Here is a 15,078-nt window from a genome sequence, read left to right as displayed (position 1 = left end):
TCCTTCATGAATGTTGATAATAATGACCCGCCTCCCCAAACACTTAAGCATCTGCTCATAGAACATCTGATACTGAAAATTACTTTCAGATTTCTGTGATTAATACCTGTGGCAATAAAGTACACATGAAGGATATTCTACTTGGAACATAGTTTTAAAAGTCTTGAAGGAATGAATGCCTAAGGACTATTTCTCTTGAATATTTCAGCACCCTGCAGTCTGCAGCATACAGGTGTACCAGAATATAGCAGTAAAAGAAATGCTATACTTTAAGTAAAGATATATTAATTTTCCTAATGAAACCTCTAATTACCAAATCATTGTACATGGGATTGGCTGCAGTTAGAACAGGTTCTTTCTCAAACTCATGTCATGATATATTACCATAAAACCCAGAACAGTACAGCACAGGAACAGGCCCTTCTGCCCACACCATCTGTGCTGAACATGATGACAAGACCAATTCTTATCTACCTGCACATAATCCATATCCCTCCATTCCCTGCCTAACTGTGTGCCTATCCAAATACCTTCAGTGCCACTATCATTTCTGCCTCCACCATCATCCCCAGCAGTTCAACATCAATTTCGACAACCACCACCAAACTGGACTTTACTTTAGACTTTAAGTAGCAATATCTTACAAGCCAGGGACAATTTACAATTCACAGAAGCCAATTAACCTACAGAACTGTACGCCTTTGGAGTGTGGGAGGAAACCGGAGCACGCGGAGGAAACTAACGCGGTCGCAGGGAGAACGTACAAACTCCACACAGTCAGCACCCGGAGTAAAGATCAAACCAGGGCTCTGGCGGAACATCAGCAACTTTACCACATTGTCTCAACCCCGATCAATTAGCAATATCACAGCAGCCATATTTCTTTTTCACCATCAGCCCCAAAATCTATGATTGTCACCACATTGAATAAGAACAGTGGGATTACATACAGAAAACCACAAACTATACTGATATAGTCAAATGTTGCCATTCTGGCATGGTCAAAATTCCACCACGCTAAATGGTATTGTTATGGACCACAAATTACAGAGCCCCCATTCTCAGTGATTGTGAAACTGAATGGATCTAATGCCAATGCAATAATCAATAGACAACCATACCCCAAAGGGATAGATCAGTGACACCATTAAAGATTGCTGGGCTTAACCAATTCCTCCATCAAAGTACTTTTTTTTTTAAAGATTTCTGGCTTCCAGTTTCTTATAGGCCTGATTCTTTCCAACTTCAGTTCAAGGGGAGTCAAAGTACATTCGGCCTTCTCAGGGGAAGTCAATCTTACTTCACCTCTTTCTGTCACAGAGGTTTGTATTCAGCAATTTCAATAAACTATATTCTGTGGAGACAAGGAATTGCAGGTGCTGATTTACAAAAAAGACAATGCAGAGTAATTCAGCGGGTCAGGCAGAATCCCTGGAGAAAAGGGCAGCATGGTGGCGCAGCAGTAGAGTTTCTGCCTTGCAGCGCCAGAGACACGGGTTTGATTCTGACTACGGGTGCTGCCTGTACGGAGTTTGTAAGTTCTCCACGTGACCACATGGGTTTTCTCCGAGATCTTCAGCTTCCCCCCCCACACTCCAAATAGGTTTGGGTTTGTAGGTTAATTGGCTTGGGTTTGCATAGTTGGCATAAATGTAAATTGTCCCTAGTGCAGGGGTTCCCAACCTTTTTTGTCCCGTTTATCTCTGGCAACGTTAATAGCACATGACAATGTTATTTCACTTATCTATGAACAGCTAATGATGAACAGATACCAGTATACCAGAACCAAACAGCCAGACAATGAGAAAAAATATGTACAAATCCAGAATCAACAAATCTATCCCAGGGGTAATTTACACTTATATTACACTCGTTATTACCCCCCTGAGAGTAAATTTACCCCAAGTTGGGAATCCTTGGCCTAGTGTGTGTAGGCTTGTGTTAAATGTGCGGGATCACTGATCGGTGTAGACTCGGTAGGCCTAAGGGCCTGTTTCTGCGCTGTATCTCTAAACGAAACTAGGATAGGTGCCATTTCGTGTTGGGATCCATCTGCACTCTGTTTATTTTCTCTTTTGTACTACCCAACATACACGGGTATGATTTGTTTGCCTGGACAGCACACAAAACAATATCTTTATCATTGTATCTCGATACATAATAACAAACCAATGCCAGTCAATGCTGAAGGCTGTTGAAAACCTCATCGGCCTAGTCAACACAGTGATGGAAAATTAGATCACTGCATATGACTCGTATGTTGTAAATCATACTTGGCTAATAAAGGATGACTATGATTATTATGATGATGATTCGGAGGGAATGCCGTGAGTGCAGTGGTCCCGGTGTTTGCAGGGACATGGCGCCATGAGGGCATCCCGGAGTCTAGTGCGAGTGTGGACGGCTTTCTGACTGTTCGGGCGGACAGGGACTGCAGAGAGAGTGACAGCGGTCGGTACAACTCTGGTCACATCACGGTGAAGGAGCGTGCGTGTGTGGGGCCCGGACATTGAACTGATGTCTGCGGGTCTCTGCTTATGCTGTGTGCCCTAGGGATTCTCACATGCCACTGTGGTGGCTGTTTAAGTCAATGGTTAATTTTTATGTGATTATGTTGCTTTTTTGTATGACTGTTGGCAAACCATATTCCTTATAGGTTTACATACTTGGCTAATAAATTAATTACAATTACAATGCTGGTAAATTGACACGGGCAGTACCATCATGGGATGGCTCGTGTATGAGACTGCAGTGATGACTGAAGGGCAGAAAAGATAGCAAAAAAAAAGTATAATTCACAAGACCATTTGGAGCATCAGATGAGAAATAATAAAAATAGATTAATGCTGCAGATGTCAGTACATTATCTACATACTGTGGGAGGCAGTTTAACACATTATTCAGATAGGATCAATAGAGCCTGCAGCTCAAAGCCGAGCAAACAGGATGTATTTCCAGCTTAAAGGAAATTAAGCACCACCAAAAACTCTGGTTGAAGTAAAATTGATAATTTGCAAACATGTATCAGACCTGGGTTATTCTGGAAAGTACAACATGTTTACAGCTGTGCAAAATTACGTCACTGATCATGTTACCTTATTGAGATACAAGGAACTGCAGATGCTGGTTTATACAAAAAAGACAGTAGGGGCTGGAGCAGAAATAGGAACTGCAGACGCCGGTTTACCAAGGAAGGACAACGTGTTGGGAGTAACTCAGGGGGTCAGGCAGCATCCCTGGAGAACATGGAAAGGTGATGTTTCATGTCATAAAGAATAGGAGTAGAATTAGGCCATTTGGCCCATCAAGTCTGCTCCGCCATTCAATCGTGGCTGATCTATCTCTCCCCCCTAATCCAATTCTCCTGGCTTCTCCCCATAACCTCGGACACCTGTACTAATCAAAGAAGTTTTGGGTTGGGACTCTTCTTCAGACATTTCGGGCCAGCTCATCACCTATTCTTGTTCTCCAAAGATGCTACCTGACACGCTGAGTTATTCCAGCACTTTGTATGTTTTTGCCTTCCAGATTTTGCCTTCCACCACAGTGAGGAAGTGTTTGGTGAACTCACTGTGGTGGATGTTAAATTTGTGTTGATTGTGTGTTTTGTCATTTTTTAAATTATATGTATGACTGCAGGGAAACAAAATTTCGTTCAGACCGAAAGGTTTGAATGACAATAAACAAATCTAATCTAATCTAATGTTATTGAGCTGTTATTTTTGCATTCAATGTATAGTCACCCACGTGGACCAACACTGCCATCTCCTGGTGCAGTAGCATATGACACAAACAGGTCACAGTGACACTCCTCCTTTTTCCTTCCTTCTCCCCGCCACCCCCTATCAGTCTGAAGAAGGGTTTCAGCCCGAAACGTCACCCATCTCCTTCGCTCCATAGATGCTGCTGCACCCGCTGAGTTTCTCCAGCATTTGTGTACCTTACACAGTGGCAGAATAGGTTATTATTGAGCAAAACACAAATGCTGGAGGAACTTAGCAGTAGTTTTCAGCAGGAACTTTATGGTGGTTTTGTGCATTTCCTGACAATTAGACACCGATTTCAATGGTTCTTTAATATTTCAGGTTGAATTTATTTGGATTGGTAAGCAGCGCAGACTCGCCTTTAGGGTACACTATTTCTGAATTTATAAATCCATGGACAACTTCCAGCTTCTGACAATAACATAACACAGGGCCACAAAAAAAAAGTGATCCACCTAATGCTCCAAGCCTGTTGCACCATGGCTGACCTTTCTCAACTCCTCTTCTGCCCCAGTTTTGTATAACCCCAAATTCTACAATCTTCTAAAAAAAAAAATCCTCCACTTTAAAAACCCTCCAAAAATCCAGTCTCTACAATGCTCCAGGGTGTAGAATGCCAGAGACTCGTCACCCTCTGAAATAATTTTTGCACACCTCAGTTTCAAATGACCACCTCAATTTTATAATTACGTCCCCTCCCTCAAGGTGCTGCCATTAGTGAAAACTTCTCAATAATTACCGTGTCCTGTGAAGGATCTTATGCTTCAATATGATCAAACTCATCTTTTTAAACTCCAAAGAATATAGATGTAACCAGTCACATGCGTCAAAACTTCCAGTGAATCGTTTAAACGGACTCCAAAGCTACTCAATCCTTTCTGAGGGGGACAAAATCTTTGTACTCCAGGTGCAGCCTTCCAAACGTTGCTTCCTAATTCGAAACTCCAATGCTTCTTGCAATACAGGCTGATATGCCATTTGCCTTCCTAATTACATGCTGCACTTGCCAACTGTGATTCATACACAAGAACACTTAGCGTTCTCTATACTTTACTCATTTGCAATTAATATTAGATAAGATGACAGATTTCTCTGTAGCACCTGCACTTAAATAACAATGATCGACCCAATTAATTTTAAAAAAACACTATGCGGCTCCTTTGTATGTGGAGTCTATCCATTATCCAACTTTCATTCGTAACCACATTTGACAGGGCACAGATCTTGATTGTGGAATAGGTTTCGTCACTGTTCACCGTGCAATCTTAGAAACATAGGAAATAGGTGCAGGAGGAAGCCATTTGGCCCTTCATTGCGATCATGGCTGATCGTCCCCAATCAAAAACCCGTGCCTGCCTTCTCCCCAAGCTTCATCTTTATATTCATCAAGTTCTTCTTTATATTTTCAATCCAGTCATCCTGGTACTACTCTTGCATGGTTTGCTACGTTCAAATTGGCCACCTGCCTTGATGAAAAAATGGCATACTACAAGATTGCCGATTGTGGCGAAACAATGCTGAATGCGCTCAGAACCACAGCGTCCTGAAGGTGTCCAGTTCTAAGCTTCTGCATTGGTGGTAGTGCCAAAGGATGTAATCAGAGTTACCAGAGTGATAATGGGACATGAAAAGTATAGAGCTCGCCCATAGCCGTTTCCTCGGGGTGCTCTGGTTTCCATCCATATTTCAAAGACTTATGGGTTTGTAGGTTAATTGGCTTCTGGAAAAATTGCCTCTAGTGTATAGGGAGTGGATAAGAAAGTGGGAATTCACGAGTGTGAACTGGGGATTGATGGTTGGCATTGACTTGGCATGCCAAAGTGCCCGCTTCCACGCTGTATTTCTAAACTAAATAAACAAAAAAACAAAAAGCAATGCTGGTGGAACTCAGCACGTCAGACAGCATCTTGGGAGGTAAAGGACAGGTGACGGATTGGGTCGGGACAGTTCTGCAGACTGAAGAGTCCCGGCCTGACAATTTGTTTAGTTAAACTTAACCTGTTCAGTTTGCCGAGACTATCCATAATATTGTTCAAGGCCTTGAGCGAAGGCAACAGACTGGTTCCTGGAATTGTGGAGAGTATGGGAGAATTGAAGGATCTCTGTGGAAAAAAATAAGCCTCATTCTTCTAGCGTCAGACAGGCTGATGCAGAGATGATATTTCACTTTGTTAGGGTATCTTGTACCAGAGGACAGTTTCGACACAAGACGCTTGCTATTCAGGGCTCGGACAAGAGATTATTTCCCCCGAAACAGCAGTGAAACTTCAGAGCTCTCCATCCAGGAGTGCATTTCATACGAGACAGATCAATATCTTTTTGGATATTAAAGGAATCAAAGATTCCTTTGATGGGATTAGCACAGGAAAGTAGTGTTGAGATGAAAGATCTGCTATGATTTGATTAAATAAGCAGGTGCGAGTGGTCCGATTGCCTATCCCTGCATTTACCTTGCAAAACTGTATAGCGTGCACAACAATACATAACATTTAGCAGGAAGCAACGAAAAAAAAAAAAACTATTGAAGATACTTTAAGAGAAAGATAATCAGAAAACATACATCAAGCTCAGAGACCGTAAAAGTGGTCGTTTTTAAGGAAATCTGAAGCTGTTGAATTAAATAAATTTTATTAGCCAAGTATGTATACATACAAGGAATTTGCCTTGGTGCTTTGCTCGTAAGTAACACGATATACAGTAGACAATTAAAAATAAAACATTATAATCATGCACGATAAAACATTATAACCATACACCATACTCACACATTATACTGTTGCAACACCATCTGAAGAATGTACGCTCTCACTAACATACATTCTTCAGATGGTGTTTCAACAGTATAATGTGTGAATAAAGAGAGTATTGTGCATAATTTCACACAGCCAGAATCATACAGTACAGGAACAGGCTCTTCAGCCCAACATGTCCACGCCAACCAAGTTGCTTAACTGCGCTAATGTTACTTTCCTGCGCCTAGGCACCTCCCTCCAAACCTTTCCACGTACCCGCCCGTGTGTCTTTTAAATGTTCCGATTGTACCCGTCTCCACCACTTCCTCTGGCGGATCATTCCATGTTCGCACCATCATCTGAAAAAGTTGCCCCTCAAGACCCTTTTAAATCTTTCCTCTCTCACCTTAAATCTACGCCCTCTAGTTTTAGATTCCCCTACCTTGGGGAGAGGACAGTGGCTAATTTTCTTATCTGTGCCCCTCGTGACATTATGAGCCTCCATACAGTCAGCCTCAGCCTCCAATACTTTGGGGCACGCCCCATCCTATACAGCCTCTCCTTATAATTCAAACCCTCCAGGCAAGTAACATCCCAAAGTCTTTATTTGCTCCCTTTTCAGTTTAATGGCATCCTTCCTATATGACATTCCAATATAGGGCAGGAAGATTAATGATTGCTGGAGAATCGCTGGCAGAATTAGAATCGAAAGTAATTTTGTTGACCCGGGCCTGTGACCTGCAGAAGAGATACTGAGCAAAAGCTGATTCAACTAACAGCGGGGTTTGGTTATAAAACTAAGTTTTGACCCTGCTCACAAGAGTACTAAAAAGTCTCGTAAAAAGTAGGAAAATAGAAAATGCTGGTAATACGCGGTGACAGAAATAAGCTGTACGCTTTAGGACGCTGATGTATACAAAATTCCTGGGATGTCAGGACTTTCATATGAAGAAAGACTGGATAGACTCGGCTTGTACTCGCTAGAATTTAGGAGATTGAGGGGGGATCTTATAGAAACTTACAAAATTGTTAAGGGGTTGGACAGGCTCGATGCAGGAAAATTGTTCCCGATGTTGGGGAAGTCTAGGACAAGGGGTCACAATTTAAGGATAAAGGGGAAATCCTTTGGGACCGAGATGAGAAAGCATTTTGAGAAAATCTCTGGAACTCTCTGCCACAGAAGGTAGTTGAGGCCAGTTAATTGGCTATATTTAAGAGGGAGTTAGATGCGGCCCTTGTGGCTAAAGGGATCAGGGGGTATGGAGAGAAGGCAGGTACAGGATACTGAGTTGTATGATCAGCCATGATCATATTGAATGGCGGTGCAGGCACGAAGGGCCGAATGGCCTACTCCTGCACCTACTTTTCTATGTTTCTATGAAATTAAAATTTTCAAAGAGATGAAAGTATCATTAAAACCATCTAACATGAATATTATAAACAGGAACATTATTCAAAATACTTTATTACACACATGTAAACAAAATGAAATTGCAATGTTTGTCCTATTTTTAAGACTATTGATCAATATATAACTTAGAAGTGTTTTGAATATATTTCATTAAGCTAAAATATTGGTAGAATATAATATTAGTAAATAAGCACTAAATCACCTATATCTAAACTTCTGAAATACAGAAGAGGGAGTGGGGGGCTGCTGAGAACAGAGAGACCCAGGGTGGGGGAGGCTACCATGAACAAAGAGGGGCCCGGGATGGGGGCCGCCGAGAACGAAGAGGTACCCAGCGTGTAGGAAACCCACTGTGTAGGAATGAACTGCTGATGCTGGTTTAAATCGAAGGTAGACACAAAATGCTGGAGTAACTCAGCGGGGGACAGGCAGCATATCTGGAGAGAAGGAATGGGTGACGTTTCAGGTCGAGACCCTTCTTCAGACCCACGGAGTCCATATCTACCAATGATCACCCATTCACACTTGTTATATTTTTACCCACTTTCTCATCCACTCCCGACACACTTGGGGCAATATGCAGAGACCAATTAATCTACAAATCCACACGTCTTTGGGGATGTGGGTAGAAACCGGGGCACTCAGAGGAAACCTATGTGGTCACAGGGAGAGCATACATACTCCACACAGACAGTGCCCGAAGTCCTGATTGAACCCGGGTCTCTGGTGCTTTAAGATAGCGGCTCTATGAGCTGCGCTACTTCTTCTTAGGCCCCCTTCGGTTATGGTTGACCATGGGTGTCTCCAGGGTGCTATTCCCTATATGGAGGACTCCTGTGCGTGACTTTGTTTAACGTGGGGAGACTGGTGCACAGACAGCCACCCCACGGTCCTTGACAGATCTCGGTCAGGATCCAGTGGCATGGAGTCCAAGACGACCGGAGACCCTTTTCTGCTGCAGCCGTCATCCACCCGCCTTCCCAGCCGTTGTGACGCTCCACTAAGGTCAGCCATCGTCCTCCGCCTGTTCCACCGTTGAGGTCTTCGTTGGATTGCTCTTTGTCAGAGACCTCCCCCTCGACCTTACCGCCATGTGTGGCCCTACCAGGAGCAGAGCTCCTGACGGCATCGCTCTCAGGACCTCAGGTCCACACAAGCTTCTCCACCACAACAAGGTGATGACCCATGGAGAAGCTGCGCCACTGAGCCATCACAGTTTCTGCTGTGTGGTGCGGCAAAAACACAACCATATTCCAACTATTAATTTGCTGCATATTTTGTATTGCAATTGTTTAGGCAAAGGATGACAAAACTAAGGTGCCTACAGATAATGAATAGCTCTGGCAATAGAAAGAGGCTTGTGAATTGACCCACTCACTTTGTAAAGTCCAGAAACGCCACGTGTCCATGATAAAATCCTGGCTTCATTTCTTTCCATGTTGTAACATTTTTAACAAATCTTGCCTGGAAAAAGAAATAACACTCATCAATTAAGTTATTCATAAAGTATTTTTGCAACGAGTGATTTTCCAAACAGCCAATTTTTTTTCCTATGGATTGATGAAGACACTCATGAATAAAAATCATCACGGACATATTGAAATAAAAACATGTGATAATTTAAAATCCCATCTGTTCAGCTCAATCTTAGTTCAGAATGTGAACCAAGAGTAAGATATACTTGGCTGCATCAATTTACTGCTGGTCTCTTTTTTTGACAGTGATAAGTACATATCTTTAAAGTCTAGATGAGTTGCTTTCATTCATTACATTATTTAGCCTAAATAATAGTCAAGTACAACAGAGACAAGCATCAACACTGATAAATGGAAACACAAATGCAAGTAACAATGTCCAGGCTCAATTTTTAAATAACTAAAAGTAAACATTGAATTAAATGTTGAGTTTTGTATCGACTGATCTTCAATTCCACATAATCTGTGGAACTGTGATATAGTACACTTCATGTGCACTTCACAATGTAAGATAAGATAAGATAAGATATAATTTATTGCCACACAACCAGGGTCGGTGGAAATTTGGGTTGTCAGCAGCAGTACAATAATAAAGAACACACAACCACAATAAAACTGTAACACAAACATTCACCACAGCATTCATCACTGTGGTGGAAGGCACAAAATTTGGCCAGTCCTCCTCCATTTCCCCCCCGTGGACAGAACCAGAGTCCAGTCAGTCCAGGATCAGCTCTTCCTCACCGGAGACCGCGGCTTTAAGATGATGTAGGCCGATCGGTCATGATTTAAAGACTCCGCCGCAGCCAGAAGCACCGTGGACTGCAGGGCCGGCGGTCGAAGCTCCCCTCCAGGGGTGATGGTGAGTCCATGCCGGACCCGCGGTAGAAGTTGGCCGCGGGCCGGCAGCGATAGCTTCTTCTTCCCCCGGGTCCCCCACGAGGGATCCCGGGCTGTAGACGCCGCGCCAGCTGGAATTCTGCAGACCGCGGCTTCAGGCTGCCGGCAGCCCCGGGCCAGCGAAACGGAGCGCTCCCCTCCAGCGAGGGCTCACCCGCTCCACAACGAGAGTCCACGCTGCGCCCACCGCTGAAGCCCTGGGCGTGTCTCCGGGAAAGGCCGCACCGATCCTTGATGTTAGGCCACGGGGGAGGCGACCTGAAAAAACTCGCCTCTCCATGGAGGAGGCGACTGAAGCGGTTTCCCCCTTACCCCCCCCCCCCCACACAAAACACACGAAGGAACATTAAATACATACTTTAAAACATACTAAAAAATAAAAAAAGGTTGAAAGAAACAGACGCGCTGCTGACATGGCTGCTGCCAGAGCAGCGCCCCCTACCATTTCCCAGATGGTAAACAATTGAGAGATTCTGTTTATAATTGGTCATTAGAGATCATTAAAGACTATAATTGGTCATACAAGATCATTAAAGACTATTTTAGGAAAGATTGGAATATTTACTCTAAAGTGCTTCATGTTTGGGATGCTTGTTCGCAGGTTTTACTCCACACATTCTATACAAAAACTAATAAGCTAAGGCTGTAATGCAATGCACACCTGCAAGGAAAATGAGTGACTCACTTGATCTTGTAAAGACATCACAGGATTATTTTTGGTGGTGTTGATATGCAGGACGTGGTACTTGTTTATTGCACACAGGTCATATGCAATGTTTGTGAAGGAGGTGCTGGCGGTTTTAGGTACACGATTGTAAAGGATGATGATGTCGTCCATCTCATCTCCTCCTTGGTCGTGCTTCGGATTATCCATGGTGTGGCGCTGTTCAATCTCTCTGACTTCATGCCTTGCAATTGCCCTCTCTGTAAAAGAAAATACAAGCTTTGAAGGCTGACTCGCAACACATCGAAAGAGCTTGGTACAAAAATACACAACAGTAAGAGTGGAAAAACATTTTCAATTATTAGTTTCATGTTGATTTCTATAGTGTACTGTTCTGTGTCTTTTTTCTTTTTTCTCTTTTTTGTTTTGTATGGATTTATTGACATTTGATCTGTTCAATTAATTTAATCAATCTCTGTAAAGCACTTTGGTTCAAATACTGGTTTTGTTGAAAAGTGCTATATAAATAAAGATTATTATTATTATTATTATTACTTTAGAAGCAACGGATTGATTTTTAATCCCTTAATGGATTGTGAATTTCTCCATTGCAATCCACACTCAACTTATGTTTATTCAAGGTAGGCATTTTGCCCGGTGGTTTCGGCCCGAAACGTTGCCTATTTCCTTCGCCCCATAGATGCTGCTGCACCCGCTGAGTTTCTCCAGCTTTTTTGTGTACCTTATGTTTATTCAAAATGGTTTTATCTTAAGATATTGTCAGCAGTTGTTCCGATTTGGTATTTTTAAATATGTGATTACAATGTTCAAATTGTAACCTCATTGTGCAGAGATTTAGAGAGATACAGCAGGAAAACAGGCCCTTCAGTCCACATCGACCATCAATCACCCGTTCATGTCAGTTCTACTTTATCCCACTTTCTCATCCACTTGCTACACTCTAGGCGCAATTTACCGAAGACGATTAAACAAAAAAAAAACACGTCTTTCGGATGTGGGAGGAAACCAGAGCACCCAGAAGAAACCCACACAGGAGATCGTGCAAACTCCACACAGACAGCACTCGAGGTCAGGATCAAACCCAGATCTCTGGCACTATGAGCCATCAGCTGTGCTACCTGCACTGTATAATTGAGACCAATTTCAGGTGTTGAAAACCTGAAGTGCTGGAAATACTCAGCACCTATGACAGCCTCTCGGTGAAAAATAATTAACAAGTTACATTGATGAACTTTCGTTAAAACGCGAAAAAAAGACAGTAAACTTGCTCTAAGATGCATCCGGTAGGCGGCGCGACTGGTCAGCAGCGGCCTCTGCAGCCTGTCCGCGTTTTAATTATTTTTTGTCTATGTTTATATGTAGTTTTTGTTATTTTATGTTGGGTGTGTGTGTGTGGGGGGGTGGGGGTGGGTTGGGAGGGAGGGGGGAACTTTTTTAAATCTCTCCCTGCACTGGAGACCCGACCTTTTCTCGTCGGGTCTCAGTTGTCGTTGGGGCTGCAACGAGGAGCGGCCTCCAACAGAAGAAGCCGGGGACTCTGGTGCCGACTCACCTCACCGTCGCGGAGCTGGCCGAGACCGGAGCGGGTGGAGCGGTGGAGGAGCGCTGCCGTTGCTGCCGCTGCCGCCGCTGCCGCCGCGGAGGCTGCTACTGCGGGTCTGCGGACGGCGGCAACCGGGAAACCCGCGGCTCCCTGGAGGGAGACAGCTTTTCAGGGCACCTGCAACGGCGACTTCTCCCGCCCGAGTTGCGGGGTCGAAGAGCTCCTGGAGCGGGGCCTACATCACTGCCCCGCGCGGCTTGGAATGGCCGCGGGACTCTGCGAGCGCACGCCGGGGTCTCTAACACCAAGACCCGGTGTGCGACCTGCACCACCCGGCGTGGCTTTAATGGCCGCGGGACAATCGCCATCGCCAGCCGGGGGCTTTGACTTTGACTCTGACATCGGGGGGGGGGGGGGGGGGGGGGGGGGGGGTTCAGGCCTTCCATCACAGCTATGTGTCAATAGTCAATAGTCAATTACATGTAAAATGTAAATTATGTTGTGTCTGGGGTCTATTTGTGTGTAATGTATGGCTGCAGAAACGGCATTTCATTTGGACCTCCAGGGGTCCAAATGACAATTAAATAGACTATTGACTATTGAGGAGTAGTTTAGATACAGCATGGAAATAGGCCCCTCAGCCCAAGGAGTTTGTGCGCACCTACAATCGCCCGTATACTAATTCTATCCTCCACACTAGGGACAATTTACAGAGGCCAATTAACCTATAAACCTGCACGTCTTTGGAATGTGGGAAGAAACCCGAGCACCCAGAGTAAGCCCACATGGTCACAGGGAGACAGCACCCATAATCAGGATCGAACCCGGGTCTCTGGCACTGTGAGGCAGCAACTCTACCGCTGCGCCACTGTGCTGCCCTTGAAAGGGGTCTAGCTCTGAGCTAGAGGGTGTATGCCAGGAATGAGAGGAACATCACATCGTTGAGTAAAGACAGATCTTGGGAAGTGGAGAACCGCAACGATAATTGAGGCTTTAAGCAGCAATGCTGTGCGAGTGAAGGGCCAAGACAAAGTAGGATGACAGAGTAGGGATGAAAAGAACAAAGGAAATGTCTAAGTGAGGTTGAAGATTGAGGGACTGAAGGTCACAAAATGGTGGTGGATGCAGGATTGTGAAGGGTGATGAACTGTGCAATTAACAACCCTTCACAGTCCTTCCTCGACTGAGACCATCATACATTGGTTTCCTCTCAGCGGATTAAAACTTGAGAAATTTGGAGAAAAGTCTATCCAAGTATATGAGAAATGAATTGGAAAATACATCGATGAAACGAGAAAAGAGACTGGAAACAGTGCAAACGTAGCACAAAACATCCAACAAAGATCAAATGGTTGAACGATTGTGTGGTTGTTAAAAATTTGAAATTTATACCAATAAGGACTGAATACCATGTAGACTGGGTAATACACGGTTCAGAAATCTCTACAGAAAAATTGAAATTCTGGTTTGACTGTACAAATGTCTGCAAAATATTAAGGATAAAATTTCAATCAAACTGCCCAGCTTGGTTCTCGGCCGACTGTGAAATCAAACATAGCAGACACTACTACCTGGTGTCCCAGTCTGGTTACACATGCAATTGGAATATATTTTAATAATTTGTATTTAACATAAGGGTTCCAACTCAAAACACCTATCCATATTCCCCAGAGATGCTTCCTGATCCATTGAGTTACTCCAGCACATTGTGCCTTTTATAAAAAATAAACCAGTGGCAGCACGGTGGCGCAGAGGTAGAGTTGCTGCTTTACAGCGCTTGCAGCTCCAGAGACCCGGGTTCGATCCCGACTATGGGAGCTGCCCGTACGGCGTTTGTACGTTCTCCTCGTGACCGTGTGGGGTTTCTCAGAGATCTTTGGTTTCCTCCCACACTCCAATGATGTACGGGTTTGTAGGTTAATTGGCTTGGTAGAAGTGTTGAACTTCTATCTACCTCTTAGATGTCCCTCGGACTATCCTTGACCCAACTTTGCTGGTTTTACCTTGCACTAAACGTTATTCCCTTATCATGTACCTATGATTGTAATCATGTATTGTTTTTCTGCTGACTGATTAGCATGCAACAAAAAGCTTTTCACTGTATTTTCAACGTCAAGTTACATTTATTGTCACATGCTCCAATTGATACAGTGAGATTTGAGTTACCATACAGCCATAGGACTAAAAAGAACACGATAGAATTTAACATCGACATCCCCACACAGCGGAATCAAGGTTTCCCACTGTGAGGGAAGGCAATAAAGTTCAGTCATCTTCCTCATTGTTCACCTGTGGTCGGGGCCTTTGAGCCCTCCGCAGTCGCCGCTACGGCGGCCTGATGTTCAGGCCCTCTCGCCGGGATGATTGGAGCTCCGGCATCGGAACAAAGAACACATTCAGTGGCTTGGAGTTTGAATCGGCCGCTTCTTACCAGAGACCGCGGCTCCCACAGTCCACAGGCCGAGCTGGGCGGAGCTCCAACATTGGCATCCCTCAGCAGAGGAATCCAGGACTCCGCGATGTTAAAGTCAGCGATGGTAAAGTCTAGAAGCTCCGCGGACCACAGCT

At 44.2% G+C, this 15,078-nt stretch overlaps 1 protein-coding gene across 1 annotated transcript in view; it reads right to left on the bottom strand.

Moving 5' to 3' along the window:
- The window catches only part of hs2st1a (heparan sulfate 2-O-sulfotransferase 1a), a 105,645-nt gene that overhangs the window by 25,973 nt on the left and 64,594 nt on the right, over positions 1-15,078 (bottom strand). The window contains exons 2-3 of the mRNA XM_055641345.1: positions 10,968-11,206; positions 9,286-9,371 (exon numbers count right to left, since the gene is read on the bottom strand). Coding sequence (XP_055497320.1) covers positions 9,286-9,371; positions 10,968-11,206 — 325 coding nt within the window. The remainder of the gene's footprint in view (positions 1-9,285; positions 9,372-10,967; positions 11,207-15,078) is intronic.

Source organism: Leucoraja erinacea, chromosome 10, assembly GCF_028641065.1.
Source record: "Leucoraja erinacea ecotype New England chromosome 10, Leri_hhj_1, whole genome shotgun sequence".
Classification (NCBI taxonomy): Eukaryota; Metazoa; Chordata; class Chondrichthyes; order Rajiformes; family Rajidae; genus Leucoraja; species Leucoraja erinaceus.
The sequence above is the reverse complement of the archived record's forward strand: the minus strand, read 5'-3'. Positions and strand labels throughout refer to the sequence as shown.